The sequence below is a fragment of the Scyliorhinus torazame genome, chromosome 17 (assembly GCF_047496885.1).
Source record: "Scyliorhinus torazame isolate Kashiwa2021f chromosome 17, sScyTor2.1, whole genome shotgun sequence".
NCBI lineage: Eukaryota > Metazoa > Chordata > Chondrichthyes > Carcharhiniformes > Scyliorhinidae > Scyliorhinus > Scyliorhinus torazame.
The window spans coordinates 174867608-174886769 of NC_092723.1; the positions used below are offsets into that span (position 1 = coordinate 174867608).

Below are 19162 nucleotides of genomic sequence, written 5' to 3' on the forward strand. Positions count from 1 at the left end.
GGAAATCAGGAATAGTAAGGCGAAAAGGTCACTGATAGGAGTAGTCAAAGGCCACCAAATAGTAACAGTATGGTAGGGCAGGCAATAAGCAAAGAAATAACGGATGCATGTAGAAATGGTACAGCAGTTATCATGGGAGATTTTAATCTGCATATCGATTGGTTTAACCAGGTTGGTAAAGGCAGCCTTGAGGAGGAGTTTATAGAATGTGCCCAGGATAATTTCCTGGAACAGTATGTAATGGAACCTACAAGGGAACAAGTGGTCCTAGATCTGGTCCTGTGTAATGAGGCAGGATTGATTAATGATCTCATAGTTCGGGATCCTCTTGGAAGGAACGACCACAATATGGTGGAATTTAAAATACAGTTGGAGGATGACAAGGTAAAATCAAACACTAGTGTTTTGTGCTTCAACAAAGGCGATTACAATGGGATGAGAGAAGAACTAGCTAAGGTAGACTGGGAGCAAAGACTTCATGGTGAAGCAGTTGAGGAACAGTGGAGAACCTTCCGAGCGATCTTTCAGTGTTCAGAAAAGGTTCATACCGACAAAAAAGAAAGACGGTAGAAAGGGGAAAAAATCGACCGTGGATATCTGAGGTGGTGAGGGAGAGTATCAAATTGAAGGAAAAAACATACAAAGTGGCAAAAATTAGTGGGAGACTAGAGGACTGGGAAGTCTTTAGGGGACAACAGAAAGCTACTAAAAAAGCCATAAAGAAGAGTAAGGTAGACTATGAAAGTAAACTTGCTCAGAACATAAAAGCAGATAGTAAAAAGCTTCTACAAATATATAAGACAAAAAAGAGTGGCTAAGGTAAATATTGGTCCTTTGGAAGATGAGAAGGGAGATTTAATAATAGGAGACGGGGAAATGGCTGAGGAGCTGAACAGGTTTATTGGGCCAGTCTTCACAGTAGAGGACACAAATAACATGCCAATGCCTGATGGAAATAAAGATATGATAGGTGAGGACCTTGAGATGATCGTAATCACTAAGGAGGCAGTATTGGGCAAGCTAATGGGGCTAAAGGTAGACAAGTCTCCTGGCCCTGATGGGATGCATCCCAGAGTGTTAAAAGAGATGGCTAGGGAAATTGCAAACGCACTAGTGATAATTTATCAAAATTCACTAGACTCTGGGGTGGTCCCAGAGGATTGGAAAGTAGCAAACGTGACACCACTGTTTAAAAAAGGTCGGCAGAAAGCGGGTAATTATAGGCCGGTAAGCTTAACTTCGGTTGTACGGAAAATGCTGGAATCTATCATTAAGGAGGAAATAGCGGGGCACCTGGAGGGAAATTGTCCCATTGGGCAGACGCAGCATGGGTTCACAAAGGGAAGGTCGTGTCTGACCAATTTGGTAGACTTTTTTGAGGATGTTACCAGTGCAGTAGATAACGGGGAGCCAATGGATGTGGTATATCTGGATTTCCAGAAAGCTTTTGACAAGGTGCCACACAAAAGGTTGCTGCATAAACTAAAGATGCATGGCATTGAGGGTAACATGGTAGCATGGGTAGAGGATTGGTTAACTAACAGAAAGCAGAGAGTGGGGATAAATGGGTGTTTCTCTGGTTGGCAACCTGTAACTAGTGGGGTCCCTCAAGGATCAGTGTTGGGCCCGCAGTTGTTCACAATTTATGTAGACGATTTGGAGTTGGGGACCAAGTGCAATGTGTCAAAGTTTGCAGACGACACGAAGATGAGTGGTAAAGCAAAAAGTGCAGAGGATACCGGAAGTCTGCAGAAGGATTTGGATAGGTTAGGTGAATGGGCTAGGGTCTGGCAGATGGAATTCAATGTTGCCAAGTGTGAGGCTATCCATTTTGGGAGGAATAACAGCAGAATGGATTATTATTTAAACGGTAAGCTGTTAAAACATGCTGCTGTGCAGAGGGACCTGGGTGTGCTGGTGCATGAGTCGCAAAAAGTTGGTGTGCAGGTGATTAAGAAGGCTAATCGAGTTTTGTCTTTTCATTGCTAGAGGGATGGAGTTCAAGGCTAGAGAGGTTATGCTGCAATTGTATAGGGTGTTGGTGAGGCCACATCTGGAGTAGTGTGTTCAGTTTTGGTCTCCTTACCTGAGAAAGGACATATTGGCACTGGAGGGAGTGCAGAGGAGATTCACTAGGTTGATCCCAGAGTGGAGGGGATTAGATTATGACGAGAGGTTGAGTAGACTGGGACTGTACTCATTGGAGTTTAGAAGGATGAGGGGGGGGATCTTATAGAAACATATAAGATTATGAAGGGAATAGATAGGATAGATGCGGGCAGGTTGATTCCACTGGTCGGGGAAAGCAGAACTAGGGGGCATAGCCTCAAAATAAGGGGAGGTAGATTTAGGACAGAGTGTAGGAGGAACTTCTTCACCCAAAGGGTTGTGAATCTCTGGAATTCCTTGCCCAGTGAAGCAGTTGAGGCTCCTTCTTTAAACGTTTTTAAGAAAAAGATAGATACCTTTCTAAAGAATAAAGGGATTCGGGGATATGGTGTACGGGCCGGAGAGTGGAGCTGAGTCCACAAAGATCAGCCATGATCTCATTAAATGGCGGAGCAGGCTCGAGGGGCCAGATGGCCTACTCCTGTTCCTAGTTCTTATGTTCTTAGCAAGAACGTGCTTCCTCAGATAAGGACATCAAAACTGCACACAATACTCCACATGTGGCCTCACCAACGCCCTATAGAATTGCAGTGAAACATCCCTATTCCTATACTCAAATCCTCTCGCTATGAAGGCCAACATACCATTTGCTTTCTTTACTGCCTGCTGTACCTGCACGCTTACTTTCAGCGACTGATGCACGAGGACACCAAGGTCTCGCTGAGTATCCACCTCTCTCAGTTTGCATCCATTCAAATAATAATCTGCCTTCCTATTTTTGCTACTGAAATGGATAACCTCACATTTATCCACATTATACTGCATCTGCCATGCATATGCCCACTCACTCAGCTTGTCCCAATCCCGCTGAAGCACCTCTGCATCCTCCTCACAGCCCACCCTCCCGCCCAACTTTGTATCATCTGCAAATTTGGAGATAATTAATTCAGTTCCCTCGTCCAAATCATTAATAAGTAATGTGAACAGTTAAGATGTGCAGGGCAGGTGGGGTTATGAGGTTACAGGGATGGGGTGGGAGAGTGGGCCTAGGTAAGGTGTTCGATCGGAGGCACGATGAGCCGAACGCCCCAGTCTGCACTGTAGGGATTCTATATCTCCCCTCTCTGTTCCTTTTAAATAGCTGGGAAACGGTTGCCAGATTCCTGCGAATTCATAGAATTTACAGTGCAAAACGAGGCCATTCGGCCCATTGAGTCTGCACCGGCCCTTGGAAAGAGCATCCCATTTAATTCCACACTTCCAACCTATCCGCGTAATCCAGTAACCCCAACTAACCTTTTTGGACACCAACGGTAATTTAGCATGGCCAATCCACCTAACCTGCATATCTTTGGACTGTGGGAGGAAACCGGAGCACCTGGAGGAAACCCATGCAGACACGGGGAAAACGTGCAGACTCCGCACAGACAGTGACCCAAGCCGGGAATCGAACCTGGGACCCTGGCACTGTGAGGCCATAGTGCTAATCACTATGCTACCGTGCTGCTCTAAAATCTGCCCAGTCTGAACACCTGGGATACCTGCAGAAATTTCTCAAACTCAGGAAATGTGACAAATGACATGGCACAATCTTCCCGCTGAAGGATTTGAGAAGGGAACAAGATCATTGGATGACAATTACCCGGTTGTGTGGATTTTTCTCTGATCACCCCCCCTCCCCCCCTCATTGTGTTTCCTTCCTGAAGCTGTGCATGACCTCCAACTTCATCTTGCTCATTTCCTCCTTTGTTGCTTCATCCACATCGGCAAACAGATCTGATTGATGTGTTTTTCGTCTTGACTTGGTTTTGAGTTGCTGAGGGACGTAAAATTAATCCATATCCCTTTGCGGGTATCATTTAATTAATGTCATGCTTCGAGAATGTGTTCAAGACTAATGCTGAAATGTATTTCTTTGTCCCATCGTGGATTTTATTCTCGGACATTCTCTTACTGTATGTGGTCAGTAACTAGACAGATTGGATCTTATGAATGTGCGCTGAACGGTGACTGCTGTTCTTAAACATTTCGGACACAGCTGTATCCCCAACCGTACCTACTGGTTGTTCTAGCTATTTTATAGATGAATGATTTTTAAAAAACTTTTGAAGCTTACATTTAAGGAATTTGGACGGTGGTGCATATAACATCTGCTAACATGAAGAATGGCCATGGTACCAGTCCTGAACAATTTGTTCATAAATCAACATCGTCTCCCCAATGCACTTTAATATTTGGCCGTTTAATCGTCAGAGGAGTCCGACAAGAGTTTAACAAAAAGGTTTATTGTCATAATAAACTACGTACAAGCACAATTCAAGTCCCAAACAGGACTGCACACAACCCCTACCTGGGCCAGCTTTCTCGTCCCAATTCCAATATCCCGCTGAGAGGTCTCCATCCCACAGCGGGGAAGCTCGTATTCCATGAAGCTCATGGGGAGATTAGTCAGTTCCTCCCTATAGGTCTTGTGGGGTTATAACAGGCAGTAAACAGTAGTTGCTTGGCGAATGGATATCACTCTTGTGTCTGGTGGCTCAATACTCTGAACTTCCCTCTGTGGGATACGCCACCCACACATTACTTGCCCATATGTAACAAATATAACTTGTATTCTTGGGTTGGTAGTGGAACCTTTGTATATTAGCACCACTTTTCTTAACTGACTGGTCTGTAATTTCTGGAGCTATCCTTACAACTTTTTTTTGAACAAGGGTGCGATGTCTGCAATTGTCCAATCCTCTGGCACCTCTCGTGAGTGCAGAGAAGACTGGAAGAATATGGCCAGTGTCCCTCCAGTTTTCAAGCTCACTTCCTTCAACATGCTCGGATGAATTTAATCTGGTCCTGGTGCCTTGTCAACTTTCAGTACTGACAGTCTATTCAATACTTCCTCATCAATTTTGAACCCTTACGGGACAGAATTTCCTTGACTGTCACCATGTCCTGGGTAGCATCTCCTTCCTTGGTAAAGACAGATGCAAGGTATTCATTTCATACCTTAGCCATGACCCCTGCCTCCATGGGCGGCACGGTAGCAGTGTTTAGCACAGTTACTTCACAGCGCCAGGGTCCCACATTCGATTTCTGGCTTGGGTCAATGTCTGTGCGGAGTCAATACGTTCTCCCTGTGTCTGCGTGGGTTTCGCCCTGGAGCTCCAGTTTCCTCCCACAAGTCCCGAAAGATGTGCTTTTTACGTGAATTGGATATTCTGAATTCTCCCTCAGTGTACCTGAACAGGTGCCGGAATGTGGCGACTAGGGAATTTTCACAGTAACTTCATTGCAGTGCTAATGTAAATCTACCTGTGACAAAAATAAAGATGATTATTATTATTTTAAGCACTGGCAGTATACTGTGTTCAGATAGTATTAACCTCCTGCTCATCGTGGAATTGATTTTACACTCCGCCCAACTTAACTCTCCAGTGAAGTCAATGGGAAGGTACTTTGTGGAGGCAAAATACTGCAGATGCTGGTAACCTGAAATATAAACAGAAAAGGCTGGAAATACTCAGCGGATCTCGCAGCATGCACCGCTAGTTATTTGCCAGTTAACTGGCCCGATGTTCACGGAATCATGGATACTCCAGGGACCTTTGAAAATGGAAAATGGGATACGGATCCAATTGTCCCGCCACCATCCCCAACAGATCCCATTATGGCCACTCCAGGAATGGGGGCAGGCGTGACTCACGAATAGGGGATACCCAAACTCTGCAGGGTTCGTTGAACCGAGTGCTGAGCTCAGACAGATCCTACTTTCACTGTAGAAAGGACTTTATCCCGAAGTGTGGAGGAGATGTAAATTATGGTGAAGGCCGGCTAATGTCTGCAGAAGTGTCAGCCTATGAAATTATTCAAATAACCAACAGTTTAACAATTCAAAACAGCCTGCCTCTGTCAGTGAGAGGTAAGGAAAACTCAAGCTGCGAAGTTATTCAGATGCCTAGCGCTTCAAAAATGTGAAACAAAGCCTGTGTCAATGAGAGTTGAGAAAAATATGTTCTAGCAATTACAATAGCTGTTTGTTGACATTTCTCCACGGGCAATCATTAGACCATTATTAACATCACTATCCTAGGGAGGGTGCAAGATCAATTTGATTGACAAATCAAAAAGAGGTTACTAAAGGATTTGATGTCTTTAATGTTGGGTTATAAATGCAAGTCAGTTTGTTTTGATAACAGGATAAGGAGTTAAAGTTTTGAATTGGAATGGTTTTTAAAAAAATAGTAAAGGTTGTAATAAAAATGTAAACCTTTATTCTGCGTCATTTCAACATGGTTCCTGAGGCCTACCCAGGGTGGCTACTGGGCGAGTTGACATGCAGGATGTAAGGATAAAGGGTGGTGGGGCCTAGGTCAGCATGAGTTGGCATTAGGTTGGCAGAGGGTATGAGGTGCCATGGGGAGTGGATTGAGGGGCATGCAGTGACATGATGGGGTGGCACGACGCACAAGGGTTGGGCTCCTCCGGGTGCTCTGGTTTCCTCACACAAGTCCCGAAAGAAGTGCTGTTAGGCGAATTGGACATTCTGAATTCTCCCTCTGTGTACCCGAACAGGCGCCGGAATGTGGCAACTAGGGGCTGATCACAGTAACTTTATTGCAGTGTTAATGTAAGCCTCCTTGTGACAATAAAAGATTATTATTATAATATAATTCAGCACAGTGGCTCAGTGGTTAGCATTGCAGTCTCACAGCGCCGAGGTCCCAGGTTCGATCCTGGCTCTGGGTCACTATCCATGTTGGGTTTGCAAATTCTCCCCGTGTTTGCGTGTGTTTCGCCCCCACAACACAAAGATGTGCAGGGTAGGTGAATTAAACACTCTAAATTGCCCCTTATTTGGAAAAAAATGAATTGGGTACACTTAATTTAAAAAAAAAAATTATTACAATATATTTTACAAAGCAACTAGGTCAAGGTCCCTGAAAATTGAGGATGGGCCTTTTAACTAGCCCGCTTCAGGAGTTGGCAGCCCTGTGGCTGTCTCTGATCTGGGCCTCGGGGAGTTGGGCCAGACTCCATCCCACACCCGTGGTGCATAAGCTTTCATCAGAACTGGAAAATATTACAAATGTGAAAGATATTAACTGCCGCAGACACAGGGAAAGCAGGGAGGCGAAGGGAAGAACGAAAGGGTGGGACTGTGTTGGGGTGAAGGACAGGAGTAAATAAATGACAAGAGGGATGATGGTGCAAGGCCAAAGGGAGTGGTAATGGGATAAGAAACAAGTCGTCCAATAAAATTGATAATATGGGGTAGGTGTAAAATTTGAGTTTGTTGCAACAAGGCAAGATACTACCCCCTGCTCCTTCTGCACTTGCTTTACATAGAACGTGCAGCCACAGAAAACAGGCACAAATCAATACAGCATTCAACTGTAACATCAATTGATCATCGATACTGTTACGGCCCCCTCGGGGGAGGGGGGGGCGGGGCAAGGACTAAGCCCCATGAGATACTCTTTACCACAGAGTATGAGCTCCCGTGGTAATTGGGGGAATCGAACCCGGGTCCTCGGCACCATCAGGCAGCTGTGCTAACTACTGTGCCACCCATGTAAATGTTAATCTCACGTAAAGATCAGCCTTGATTTTTGGCTAAAGCGTTTGTACACCTCTTGTAAGTTTGTCAGGACTCAAAGTTAAAAAATTTCAGAACCAAAAGTATAATACTGGAGATGTTTAGGACGGTTTGAGTTGCAAAAATCTTTAGACTGCATTTCATCACATCCACGGGATGGTGAGATTCTTCAAACTTCCTGTTTTATGTGGCACCTCCTCCTGGTCTTTTTTTGTCCTTCGCGAAGTCCACAGAATCTTTACAGTGCAGAAGTATGCCATTTAGCTCATAAGGCCTGCAAAGGTTCTCTGAGAGCATTCTACTCTTCAGCCCCATAACTTTGTACATTTCTTCCCTTCAGGTAGAAATTCAATTTCCTTTTGAACACCTCGATCGAACATGCCTCCATTGTCCTCTTTTCCAGACTCCAACCAACCATTCTCTGGGTGAAAATGTTTTTCCTCGCATCACCTCTACTTCTTTTGCCCATTATTTTGAATCTGTCCCCTCTAGTTCTTGATGTGCACTTGAGAAGGAACAGTTCCTCCGTACTTACTCTGTTCGTACCCCTCAGGATCTTGAATCATAGTGCAGAAAGAGACCATTTGGCCCATCTGGTCTGCACCGGCCCTTGGAAAGAGCACCCTTAAGGCAACACCTCCACCATATCCCCATAACTCAACCTAACCTTTTGGACACTAAGGGCAATTTAGCATGGCCAATCCACCTAACCTGCACATCTTTGGACTGTGGGAGGAAACCGGAGCACCCCGGAGGAAACCCACGCAGACACGGGGAGAAAGTGAAAACTCCACACAGGCAGTCGTCCAGGGCCGGAAACGAACCAGGGACTCTGAAGCAGTGAGACAGCAGTGCTAACCACTGTGGCACCGTGCCGTGGAACAATATTTAAATTTTCATGTCAAGTTTGCAGTTAGGTCATGTTAACATCCCAGTTCCCCAAAATAATTAAATTCTACAGCCAGGGACCAAACAAACTTGCGCGCATGTTTGTTGCCAGTTTCAGGGCAAGAATCTCAAGGAGGCTGGTGTTGATGGATGTAGGTAGTTAAAGAAGATGAGCCTTAGGTGACAAATTTGATTTCACTTCTGATTTTTAGTTTTAACATCCCTCGAGTTAAGGAGGCAGGTGCTGGTTTTGTTTTTATTTTATTACATCCGCTCTCAAGTCCCAGATGGCCATAAGCTGCTTTCCCCTGGGGAGGGGGGGGGGACCCACGCTGCTGCCCTCGCACCGCATCACAAACCAGCTGTCTAGACCACTGAGCTAAACTGGTCCACAATTCAGTATTACTTACGTGGCTGACAAACCCATGACATGACAGTTGTCAAAGTTTAGGTCAGACAAGATTCAGCTTTCAAAGTCTTCCAAAAAACCCTCTCTTAATGGCAATGGATTGGATTGTTTTTTTGTCACATGTACCAAGGTACAGTGAAAAGTATTTTTCTGCGAGCAGCTCAACAGATCATTAAGTACATGAAAAGAAAAGGAAAGAAAAGAAAATACATAATAGGGCAACACAAGGTACACAATGTAACTGGATAATACCTGCATCGGGTGAAGCATACAGGGGTGTAGTGTGAATCAGTCCATAAAAGGGTCGTTTAGGAGTCTAGTAACAGTGGGGAAAAAGCTGTTTTTGAGTCTGTTCGTGCGTGTTGCCTGCTCAGGATCCACATTTTAAATTCAGATGTTCTTCATTCGAGCAAAGGACGAGGACTGTTTAACACATCATAGTGCTATGTTGTTTTAAATTTTTTTTTAGATTACCCAATTATTTTTTCCAATTAAGGGGCAATTTAGCGTTGCCAATCCACTTACTCTGCACATTTTTCGGTTGTGGGGGCGAAACCCACGCAGACACGGGGAGAATGTGTAAACTCCACACGGACAGTGACCCAGAGCCAGGATCGAACCTGGGACTTCAGCGCCGTGAGGCAGCTGTGATAACCACTAGGCCACCGTGCTGCCCTATCATAGTGCTATGTTATCGGCCCTTCTGCACTTATGTCCCCTGTCATGTCTCCTCCTCTTTTCAAAGGAAAACAGATCAAACCTTTCCATATCCTTATAGTTGCCGTTGTTTATCACTGGAATCATTGTGTACTCTCTCCAGTGCATATCCTTCCTGAAGTATGGTGCTCAGTCGAGGATGCAGTGCTCTTAAATAGCCCTATGTAATGGCCTAGCAAGCCATTCAGTTCAAGGGCAACTAGGAACGGGCAGCAAATGCTGACCTCGCCACCGATGTACTTGTCCCATGAAAGAATTAAAAAAGACGAGGCCTACCACTGTCTTATATGGTTAATCATTCAATGGAAAATCGTATCACAAAACAGATGAGGGAAATATTGACTGCCAACAGTATAAGTTGACAACTGTGTAAATTTTGGCCGATGGAATGATTTTTTATTTTGGATTTCGCTCAAGATTTTGTTTTGGAATTTGTTGCAAGCTGTGTGGGCTCAAATCAAGCACAGACGCCAATCCCTCACGAATATTATTTCCGTAAAAGTTGACTCTTACATTCTTTCCCAAAATATTTGTCTCAAAATTTTGATTTTTCAATGGATAGACTCATTACATCAGTGGCATTGTCTTCATCCATGCAATTGGTTATCTTTTTCAAAAAACTCCTCTGGATAGGTCAACCATCCTCTTTTTCTCACATGCTGCACCAAAAAATTAATCTAAGTTTCAATTGCATAAAGAGTTTGAAATTTGTCCTCGGGATTTTCTTCAAATGACCAAGAATCACTCCGAGTCAGAAATACTCAGCAATTGGAGCCTGCTGATTTAAAGGATGCAAGTAAAAGTATCAATCTAGAGGTGAAACTGGATGGTTTTGAGCAGTTGGTTGGTACTGCTAGAGTGCTCAAGCACATGAAACATCATAGCATACAAGGCTACGGACCAAGTGCTGGAAAATGGGATTGGAATAGATAGGTGCGTGACAGCCGCGCAGACGAGATGGGCTGAAGGGCCTCTTTCTCGGTGCTGTAAGACTCTGTGCCGCTGAAAGCGGAAGAGAAATATTGGAGCAGTGAGATTGACTCAATGCTGCCCAGGTATTCCGTCAAGCTGTGCAAATGGCACATGATCAGAATGTGAAGCTTGCACAACTGCAAAATGTCAAAACATTGGAGTTAAAATATCAGGTCGGAGCCAGGACAAAAAGGAGAATTCAATGAGCATGAATTAAAATATCAGGTCGGAGCCAGGACAAAAAGGAGAATTCAATGAGAACACGTGATCGCATAATTTTAAACTGCAATTCTTTGAAAAAAAGTTTTCATTTTAGCTGAAAATTTCATTTGAGGTGCTCCAAAAAAAAAAAAAAAGCAATGCACAGGATTTTTCTCAACGAGCATGTGGGTACTTTTTTCCCTTTTAAAAAATTGGTGGGTTCCCCTGATTTCATTCAGACTGTTGTTTTTTTGCATCCGAAGAACCTCCATGTAGGGGGGGAAAACAGTGGATGGGGGGGTGGGGTGGGTAAAAGTCTTTCTGCTCTCCGCTCCTACCTGTGCTTTGAGAGCCTCAAAAATCCAAATGCTGGCAAGACTCCGTCACCCATGTGGTGGCCCCTCGAATTAGAAATCCTCCCCTTGACAGAATGCATTTGTCATCCCGCTCTTGCTTCCCAATTAGTCAGGGAGCTAATGCCATTGTCCTGGGAAAGAACCTTGGCAAAGCTTCACCCATTAGGAAACTGGGCTGACCGGAGCAAGGCCTCAACGTTCTGGCAGGCACGAGTCTACAAGGTTCTACCCAAATGTCTATTAGAGAAGGATTGTGGAACACAAATACACAAACCATTAAATGCAGTGATGTTAATAAGGCAATTAGAAAGGGGTTCATGTCAGGAGGAATTGAATTGAAAAGCTGATAAATGCTGTTAATCTTGTATAGAACCTTAGGTGATTCCACAGACAGTCCTGACTTCCATTTTATAAAAAATATAGAAGCACTGGAAAAGATCTACACAAATGTAAGCAGGAATTAGAGGTTAATCCGACCAGAAAAGAGGAACAGGGTTGTGACTCCTTTCTCTAGAAAAGGGGAGACTGAGGGGTGACCCGAAAGAGTTCTTTCAGATTATGGATAGATTTGATAAGATAGATTTAGGGACGATGGGTGGGATTTTCCAGCTGCCAGTGGGATCTTCTGGTCTGTGGGTTCCCTGGGGGCAGAGGGTGCAAACGATGAGAAACCCCATTGACAGCGGCAGGACTGGAAAATCCTGCTGGCAGTGTGACGAATGCAGGACTTGGAATATATTGGATTATAAACATTTGGCAATTTAAGGGTTAAACACCTAGGTTAGGGTGCGTTTGACTGGTATTTGAAATAAACCATCGTAAAAGCCTGGCTAATATATTGCTGTTTAACTAGGGGGAGTTAATGTGTTTGCAGCCTGTGGAGTTAATTTGTTTTCAGCTTGGGGAGATGATGTAATTGCCGGGAGCTAAGGCATTCACGCATTTTGAGAAAGCTTTTGAGTGGAGTTCTGACCTAGCTAACACCGAGTCCACAGGTGAAGTTCTTTGCTCTCACAGCAGATAGTTAAAAAAGATGAATAGTATTTCAAGCAGTGCAGACTTGTCAGAGGACAAGGGGGAAGCTGAAACAAAACAGTTGAAACAGCTTTTTGAAGACATCCAGCCAGAGTCTGCAGGGGTTCTAACAGCAGCCAAATAATTTCTGGAAAGCAAATATTACTCTGTGCCATTGGGATGTGGGATTGTTTGAGAACTGTATATTTTTTCCTTTCTTGTTGTATAATTGGGAATAGAGACAGTAGTAATTAAGGGTATTGTATTTACTGTATTGAGTAGTATTGTTTAAGGGGTAATTGTAAGCTATTTGAGTATGTGGTTAAAGATTTTAATATTGCTTTAATAATGTGTTGTTTTAAAAATACCAAATCCTTATTTTGTTGCGCAATCACGCCTGAAGCGAAGTATTCTTTCCGCACAGTCTTACAAAATAAAATAAAATATTGGGGTTTCGATCCAGTATCCTAGTCACTGTTCGGATGTGGCCTGGGATCATATCACCAGTCAATGGCAGGCCACCTTCGTAACTGCAAAATACACTGCGTGGGGAGGGGGGAAGAGGGACACCAAAAAATCCTGCTTGATGTTTTCACTTGCATGGGAGACCAGAACTGGGGGTCATACTGACAAGATAGTCACTAAATCCAAGAGGAAATTTGGGAGAAACGTCTTTGTCCAGGTAGAGGTTAAAATTCAGAAATTACCATCACAAGAAGTTGAGGTGACTAGTATAGATCCAATTAAGTGAAAAAGCAATAGAGGAATAGAAGAATATGTTGATGAAAAAAGATGGAAGATAGGCACCTGTGAAGTACAAACCCTCGCCTGGACCTGGTTGGGCAAAATGGCCTGTTTCTGTGAATCCACCACCAGGGCAGATGGTGGAATTTGAATTCAATAAAAAAAATCTGGAATTAAAAATCTAATGATGACCATGAAACCATTGCAGATTGTTGTAAAAACCCACCTGGTTCACTAATGTCCTTTAGGGAAGGAAATCTGCCCGTCTTACCTGGTCTGGCCTACATGTGACTCCAGACCCACAGCAATGTGGTTGCCTTATAAATGCCCATAGTCTCTTTTGCTTCATACATTCCCAATCTATTTAGTTCAGCCTATCTGCTTGTATTGCTTATTGTCACGTGTATTGAGATAGTGAAAAGTATTACTCTGCCTACAGTCCAGGCAGTTCACTCCACACATGAAAACATAGAACATACTATACATGAGGATACATATTGAAAATGCATAAACATAGACAGTGGGTGAAGTGTACGGGAGATAGTGCTACAACTGTAGAGAAGATGCATAGAAAGATCAGTTCAGACCCTAACTTGGCGATTCGAGAGTCTGGTAATATCATCAAGGAAGTGGTGGGAGGCACGGCCCCGGGTCACTGTCTGTATGGAGTTTGCACATTCTGCCAATGTCTGTGTGGGTTTCATCCCCACAACTCAAAGATGTGCAGGGTAGGTTAGGTGGATTGGCCACTCTAAATTGCCCCTTAATTAGAAAAAAGTAATTGGGTACTCTAAATTTATTTAAAAAAACAAATAATGGGGAAGGAACTGGTTTTGAATCTATTGGCACGTGTCCTCAAAACTTTTGTAGCTTCTGCCCGATGGAAGTGGTTGGAAGAGAGAATAACCCGGGTGGGAGGGATCGTTTGATTATACTGCCCACTTTCCCAAGGCAACGGGACGTGTAGACAGAGTCAATGGATGGGAGGCAGTTTTGTGTGATGGACTGGGCTGTATTCATGACTCTCTGTAGTTTCTTACGGTCTTGGGCCGAGCAGTTGCCATACCAGGCTGTGATGCAGCCGGATAGGAAGCTTTCTATGGTACATCTATAGAAATTGTGGACATGTCGAATTTCCTTAATTTCCTGAGGATGTTTAGGCACTGCTGTGCTTTCTTGGTTGTAGCGTTGACGTCGGTGGACCAGGACAGATTGTTGTTTACACTGAGGGATTTGAAGCTATCCGCCATCTCTACTGTGGCACAATGATAGACAGGGGAATGGACGACACTTCGCTTCCTGAAGTTGATGACCAGCTCCTTAGTTTTGCTGACACTTAGAGAGATTTTTGTCATTTCCCCATTACCACTAAGTTCTCTATCTCCCTCCTGTACTCGGACTTTACTTTGAGGCAATTGATGGGGAAATAGTGTGAAGAAACTTATGACGGCAAAATTGTACGCACAGGAAGTGCAAACAGGAAATGCACGCCCGAGATAGACTTTTGATCTATATATATATTAAAATGAAAATTGAATTAAACAATGTGCAGCAATATCTTGATAGAGGGGCTACTCATTTTATCACATTGTCACATGGCCAGTCTTTTCCATATCATACTTTGTATATTTTTTGTTTCCCATACCTTTTAGCTAGTGTGCTTAACAGGAAATCATTTTATCCAAGATGATAAGAGTTTGCTGTTAACCCTGTACACTATACATTTTCCATACTTTCTTGACTTTACTCTGCATGAACTTTTTATTCCCTGTTGATTTTCACATTTTTCCAATTATATTCCAATATAAATTATTTTCTCTGTAGATAGAACCAGTAAATATTCGAAAGTAGGAATAAATAGCAATCATGCCTGTACCAGTGCTTATATCCACAGGTTGCAGAGTCTAATTCTACTCCCATAGCTGAATCTTCACAGAAAACAGTCTAACTAATATCTTGTGCAACGTACCTTTTAACTCTAATCTTTACCAAGGGAAAATTTGGGGAACAAATAGAGAAAATACATTTAAAGTTAGAGCCGTGTTTACTTTCAGCAAGTAGGCAGAGCAAATTAGGCGGTTTCATTTTCAAAATAATTCCTGAAAGGAACCCAGCTGCCTTTTTGAGAAGTTATTTGCAAATCAAGCTCTGTAAATTTCCAAACGTGTGACCTCTACCACCAAAAGCACAAGACAGATGCAGATGTATGAGAACACCACCACTTGCACCTTCCCCTCCAATCGAAGTCACACACAAGCCTCACTTGGAACAACATAGTCATTCCTTCCCTGTTGCTGGGTCAAAACCCTGGAACTCCCTTCCTGAAAGCACCGTTAGTGTTCCTGCACCACATGGACTTCAGCATGAGAGCAGCAGCATACCATCCACCTTCTCAAGGGCAAATGGATGGGACAATAAATGCTGGTCAAGCCAGCTATGCCCACATCCCATGAACAACTAAACATAGGTAACAAATAGTTAAATATGTAGACATGTCCATTATGGAAACAGTGAATGTAGAAATGACATTGAGTGTAACTACAATTCCCCCTTCAATAAACTTGGCAGTTTTGTAACAAGAAATAAATCATAAGCTGTGGAAAGTTAGCCGACTCTGTAACTATGGAGCGTCGTTAGTTGCTTCACTCGAAGGCTAAATGTCCAAACAAAAAATTATTCTTCAGTCTCAAAACAAAAAGTTTGTACCCCAAATTTGAAAATTGCAGGGCTGAGGGAATGCAGCACTGTTTGGGGGATGCCACCTTTCAGAGTACATGTGGCCATTCAGCCCCCAAAATTAAATCTTTATCATATTACAAGTACACCCAATTCACCAAACAGGCACATCTTTCGGGACTTGTGGGAGGAAAGTGGAGCACCCGGAGAAAACCCACGCAGACACAGGGGGTGGGGGTATGCAGACTCCGCACAGTGACCCAAGCCAGGAATCGAACCTGGGACCCTGGCGCTGTGAAGCAACAGTGCTAAACACCGTGTTACCATGCCACCCAGTTCATGCCAGCGTTTATGGTGCAGTCCTCCTACACCCATCTTGTTCCCTCTATTTAGATGGTAATCATCTATTGAGTCCCTTCTCCCTCAAACATCTGCCTAGCTTCCCCTTAAATACCTCTGTACTATTCCCTTCAACCACTGTTGTAGGGAGTTCCCCATTCTTACCACTTTTTGGCTAAAGAAGCATCTTCTGAAGGAAGATTTCTGGATGACGACCTTATATCCATTATGTCCTTACCCCACAATAGGCGACTTTAAACTGAGGCCTGCTTGGCTGGATGTAAAGATGCCCGGGGCACTGAAGCAAAGAATAACATTGGAGATACCGCCCGTGTTAACCAGCGCGGCACCAACAGAGGAGCTGCTCATTCCCCGCAGCACAGCGGTGACTGGCCGCTTACTTCAAGTAGGCCCCCGCCCGCGCCAACAGGCCCCGCGTCGCGTAGCGGCGCATGCGCCCCCGGCTCCAGGCGGCGTGAGAGAGAGAGCATCGCAACGAAAGCGCATGCGCTCTTGAGGGGGGGGAAGAGGGGACGGCCTTGGCCACGCCTCCCCCCTTTACGCGACGCGGCGTCAGAGGCGAATGACGCCAGGGCGCATGGACCCACCAATCAAACGGCGGAAGTGGCGACGGCGAGCCCGCCCGGCCGAGGAAAAGGAGGAGGACGGGAGGAGTCCGTCCGTCCGATCAACCAATGGGTGAGCGATAGGTGAGGGGGGGAGGGCGGGGCGAGTGAGGGGGGAGGGGCGGGGGGGGGGGGTTGACGCGCGCGCATGGGCATTGAACTTCCGGCCCTTGGAGGCCGCGGGGGCTTTTTTTTTCTGACGGACGGGCGGGCGGGCTGCCGGCCGGACGGGCGCGTCCCTTCAGTTTAATAACGTCAGCGAAAAGTACAAGCGGGGCGATTGTTGACGGCGCGGGGCCAGGCTTTTAATGTGGCTCCGTGTGTAAATGTGAGCAGGGGGAGGAGGGGGGGTGGGGAAGGAAGGAACGAGAGAGGGGAGGAGGAGGGGGGAGGGAGAGAAAAAATAAAAAAACCTCACAAAAATAAAGGGGGGGGGGAGGGGAAGGGAGAGAGGAAAAGAAAATCCATAATATAAAAGGAAAAAGAATCCCCCCCCCTCCTCCTCCCTTGAATAAATATTTATATTGAAGAGAGAGAGGGCGATTGTGACTGATCGATTTATCATGGAGGATAAGCGAGATGAGCACGAGTCGGAGATGCAGGAACATTGCCCCGAACACTGGTTTTCCAAGTGGGAGAGGCAGTGCCTGGCGGAGAGCGAGCAGGAGGAGCAGAGCCAGGAGGAGAGGGCGTCGCTGGAGGAAGAGCAGACCCAGCAGAAACTTTGGCATCTCTTCCAGAATTCGGCCACCGCCGTCGCCCAGCTGTACAAAGGTACACAGCCGGGCTGGGCCCGGGCCCTCGCCACCCATTACCTTCCTCTCAATATTGCTTTAATTTCCTTTTTAAAAAGTCCTTCATTTTCTCCTGGTTGTGTGTGTGGGTTGGGGGGGGGGATGCGAATGAAGGACGAGAGAGAAAGGAAGAGGGGGGGGGGGGGATCTCTCGCCGGCGTTTATATCTTTAATAAACAAATTATATATCTATTAAATATTTTCTCCCCTATTTTGTCTTTTGGAGGGGGAAGAGACCCCAAAGAGGGGGAAAAACAACAGTCGCAACCAAAATGGCGAAATCAAACATGGCCGGCCGAGTCTCTCCCCCTCTCCCTATCCAAAGACGGTTGTCCATCTCTTTTTTGTTTAATATATATATATATATGATCTCTATCTGGACGGTGCGTATGGTTTTTTTTAGGCACTCTGTTTGCATTCATTGCTCTCCTAATTTTTTTTTATCCCCCCCTTCCTTCTCCCCCAAACCCCCCCCCCCCCCCCCCCCCCAAATCCCTGTGTGTTTTTGTAGATCGAGTCTGTCAACAACAAGGGCTGTCACTCTGGGTCCCGTTTCAAAACGCCGCCTCGGCCGTCACCAATGTGTACAAAGGTAAATGCAAACCCTTAATCCTCTAGGCTGCAGTCGTCTTGTCACTTGTGTGTGTCTGTGGCTTTTGGAGGGGGTGGTGGGTGCTTGAACCCTTGCACTCTTAATGGAGGGTGGATTTCTTAACACGATGGTTGCCTACCTTCACCCCCCCCCCCCATTTAGGAGCACGGTTTGAAAATAATGTGGAGTGGATGCTGTATCATTTAATTGCAGTTGCTAGTAACCACCAGCAGCACCAATGTGCCTCAGCCAATTGTCAAAGGATTGAAGGCGAAATGTTGTGGTTCAGTTTGCTTTGGGAGGCCTTAATGCTAAAGCTTGCTTAATAATCTGTAAAAAGAAAAAAAAAATCATGTCTCTTGTTCGCGTTTGCTTTTCTCCTTTTTGGCGTGAGTGCAGCTTTCAAGAACTGAAGTAATTTTGTTGATCAGTTGGACTTTTTTGAGTAGATTTTACTTTTCTGAAATTTTTGCTGAGATCAGGACCCCCTCCCCCTTCTTGTCCGGTGTCCCTGGCATGACTCATGATTTCTAGATAGCTAATGCAGTCAAAACAAAACTGCTGCAATATATATCCGTTCTTACACTGAGAATTTGTGAGCCATTTTATCTAATGCTCTTCTCGTGACAGTAGTTACTTGCAGCTTATTCTTCATCCTCCATGTCTAAGGTGCAGCAGAATGCACTTTTTCTGTGGGGTGATATGTTGTTTTTATATTTGATGGGAGAATTTCAGTTCGGACATAACAGCATCCATACTTAAATCAGTTGATTTTATGGGTGACTTTTTTTCTCTTGCTTTACATTTGTGTAATTACATTATAATAACCACAGTTTGCACGATCACATGCTGAAACATTGTTTTTAATTTTTCAAGTGGTGCTTCAAGAATATTTAATCTGTATTTGATTGCATTGCAATACAGTTGGATTTTTAAAACAAATTGGACGTATACATTTTTACACTTTTGAGTTGTGCAGATCCTTTAGTGAGCCATAGTGAGTTACAGTAGAGACCTATAATAGAGCTATGTGCTTCTTGCCAAACTACTACATTTTGATACTTTTTAAGAAACAGTCCGATCCTTTCTTGGCTGCCCTTGTCAGGTTTCTGAAAGCCATTGTCGGGTTAAGCAC

The 19162-nt window shown here is 44.6% G+C and overlaps 1 protein-coding gene and 1 long non-coding RNA gene across 4 annotated transcripts in view; one reads left to right on the forward strand and one right to left on the reverse strand.

Annotated features, from left to right (window-relative positions):
* Positions 1–4378: 4378 nt before the first annotated feature.
* On the reverse strand, positions 4379–16524 carry LOC140394439 (uncharacterized). The gene is made up of 2 exons (XR_011935882.1): positions 16254–16524; positions 4379–5415 (listed from the first exon to the last, which is right to left on the reverse strand). It is a non-coding gene; the product is annotated as an uncharacterized lncRNA (long non-coding RNA).
* A 518-nt stretch (positions 16525–17042) lies between these two features.
* The window catches only part of hapstr1a (HUWE1 associated protein modifying stress responses a), a 34566-nt gene continuing 32446 nt past the window's right edge, over positions 17043–19162 (forward strand). The window contains exons 1-2 of one of the 3 annotated variants that reach the window (XM_072481709.1): positions 17043–17415; positions 17947–18027. In XM_072481709.1, the coding sequence (XP_072337810.1) occupies positions 17205–17415; positions 17947–18027 (292 nt within the window). In that variant the 5' untranslated portion in view covers positions 17043–17204. The remainder of the gene's footprint in view (positions 17416–17946; positions 18028–19162) is intronic. The other 2 variants (XM_072481710.1, XM_072481708.1) reach the window with 2 other exon arrangements.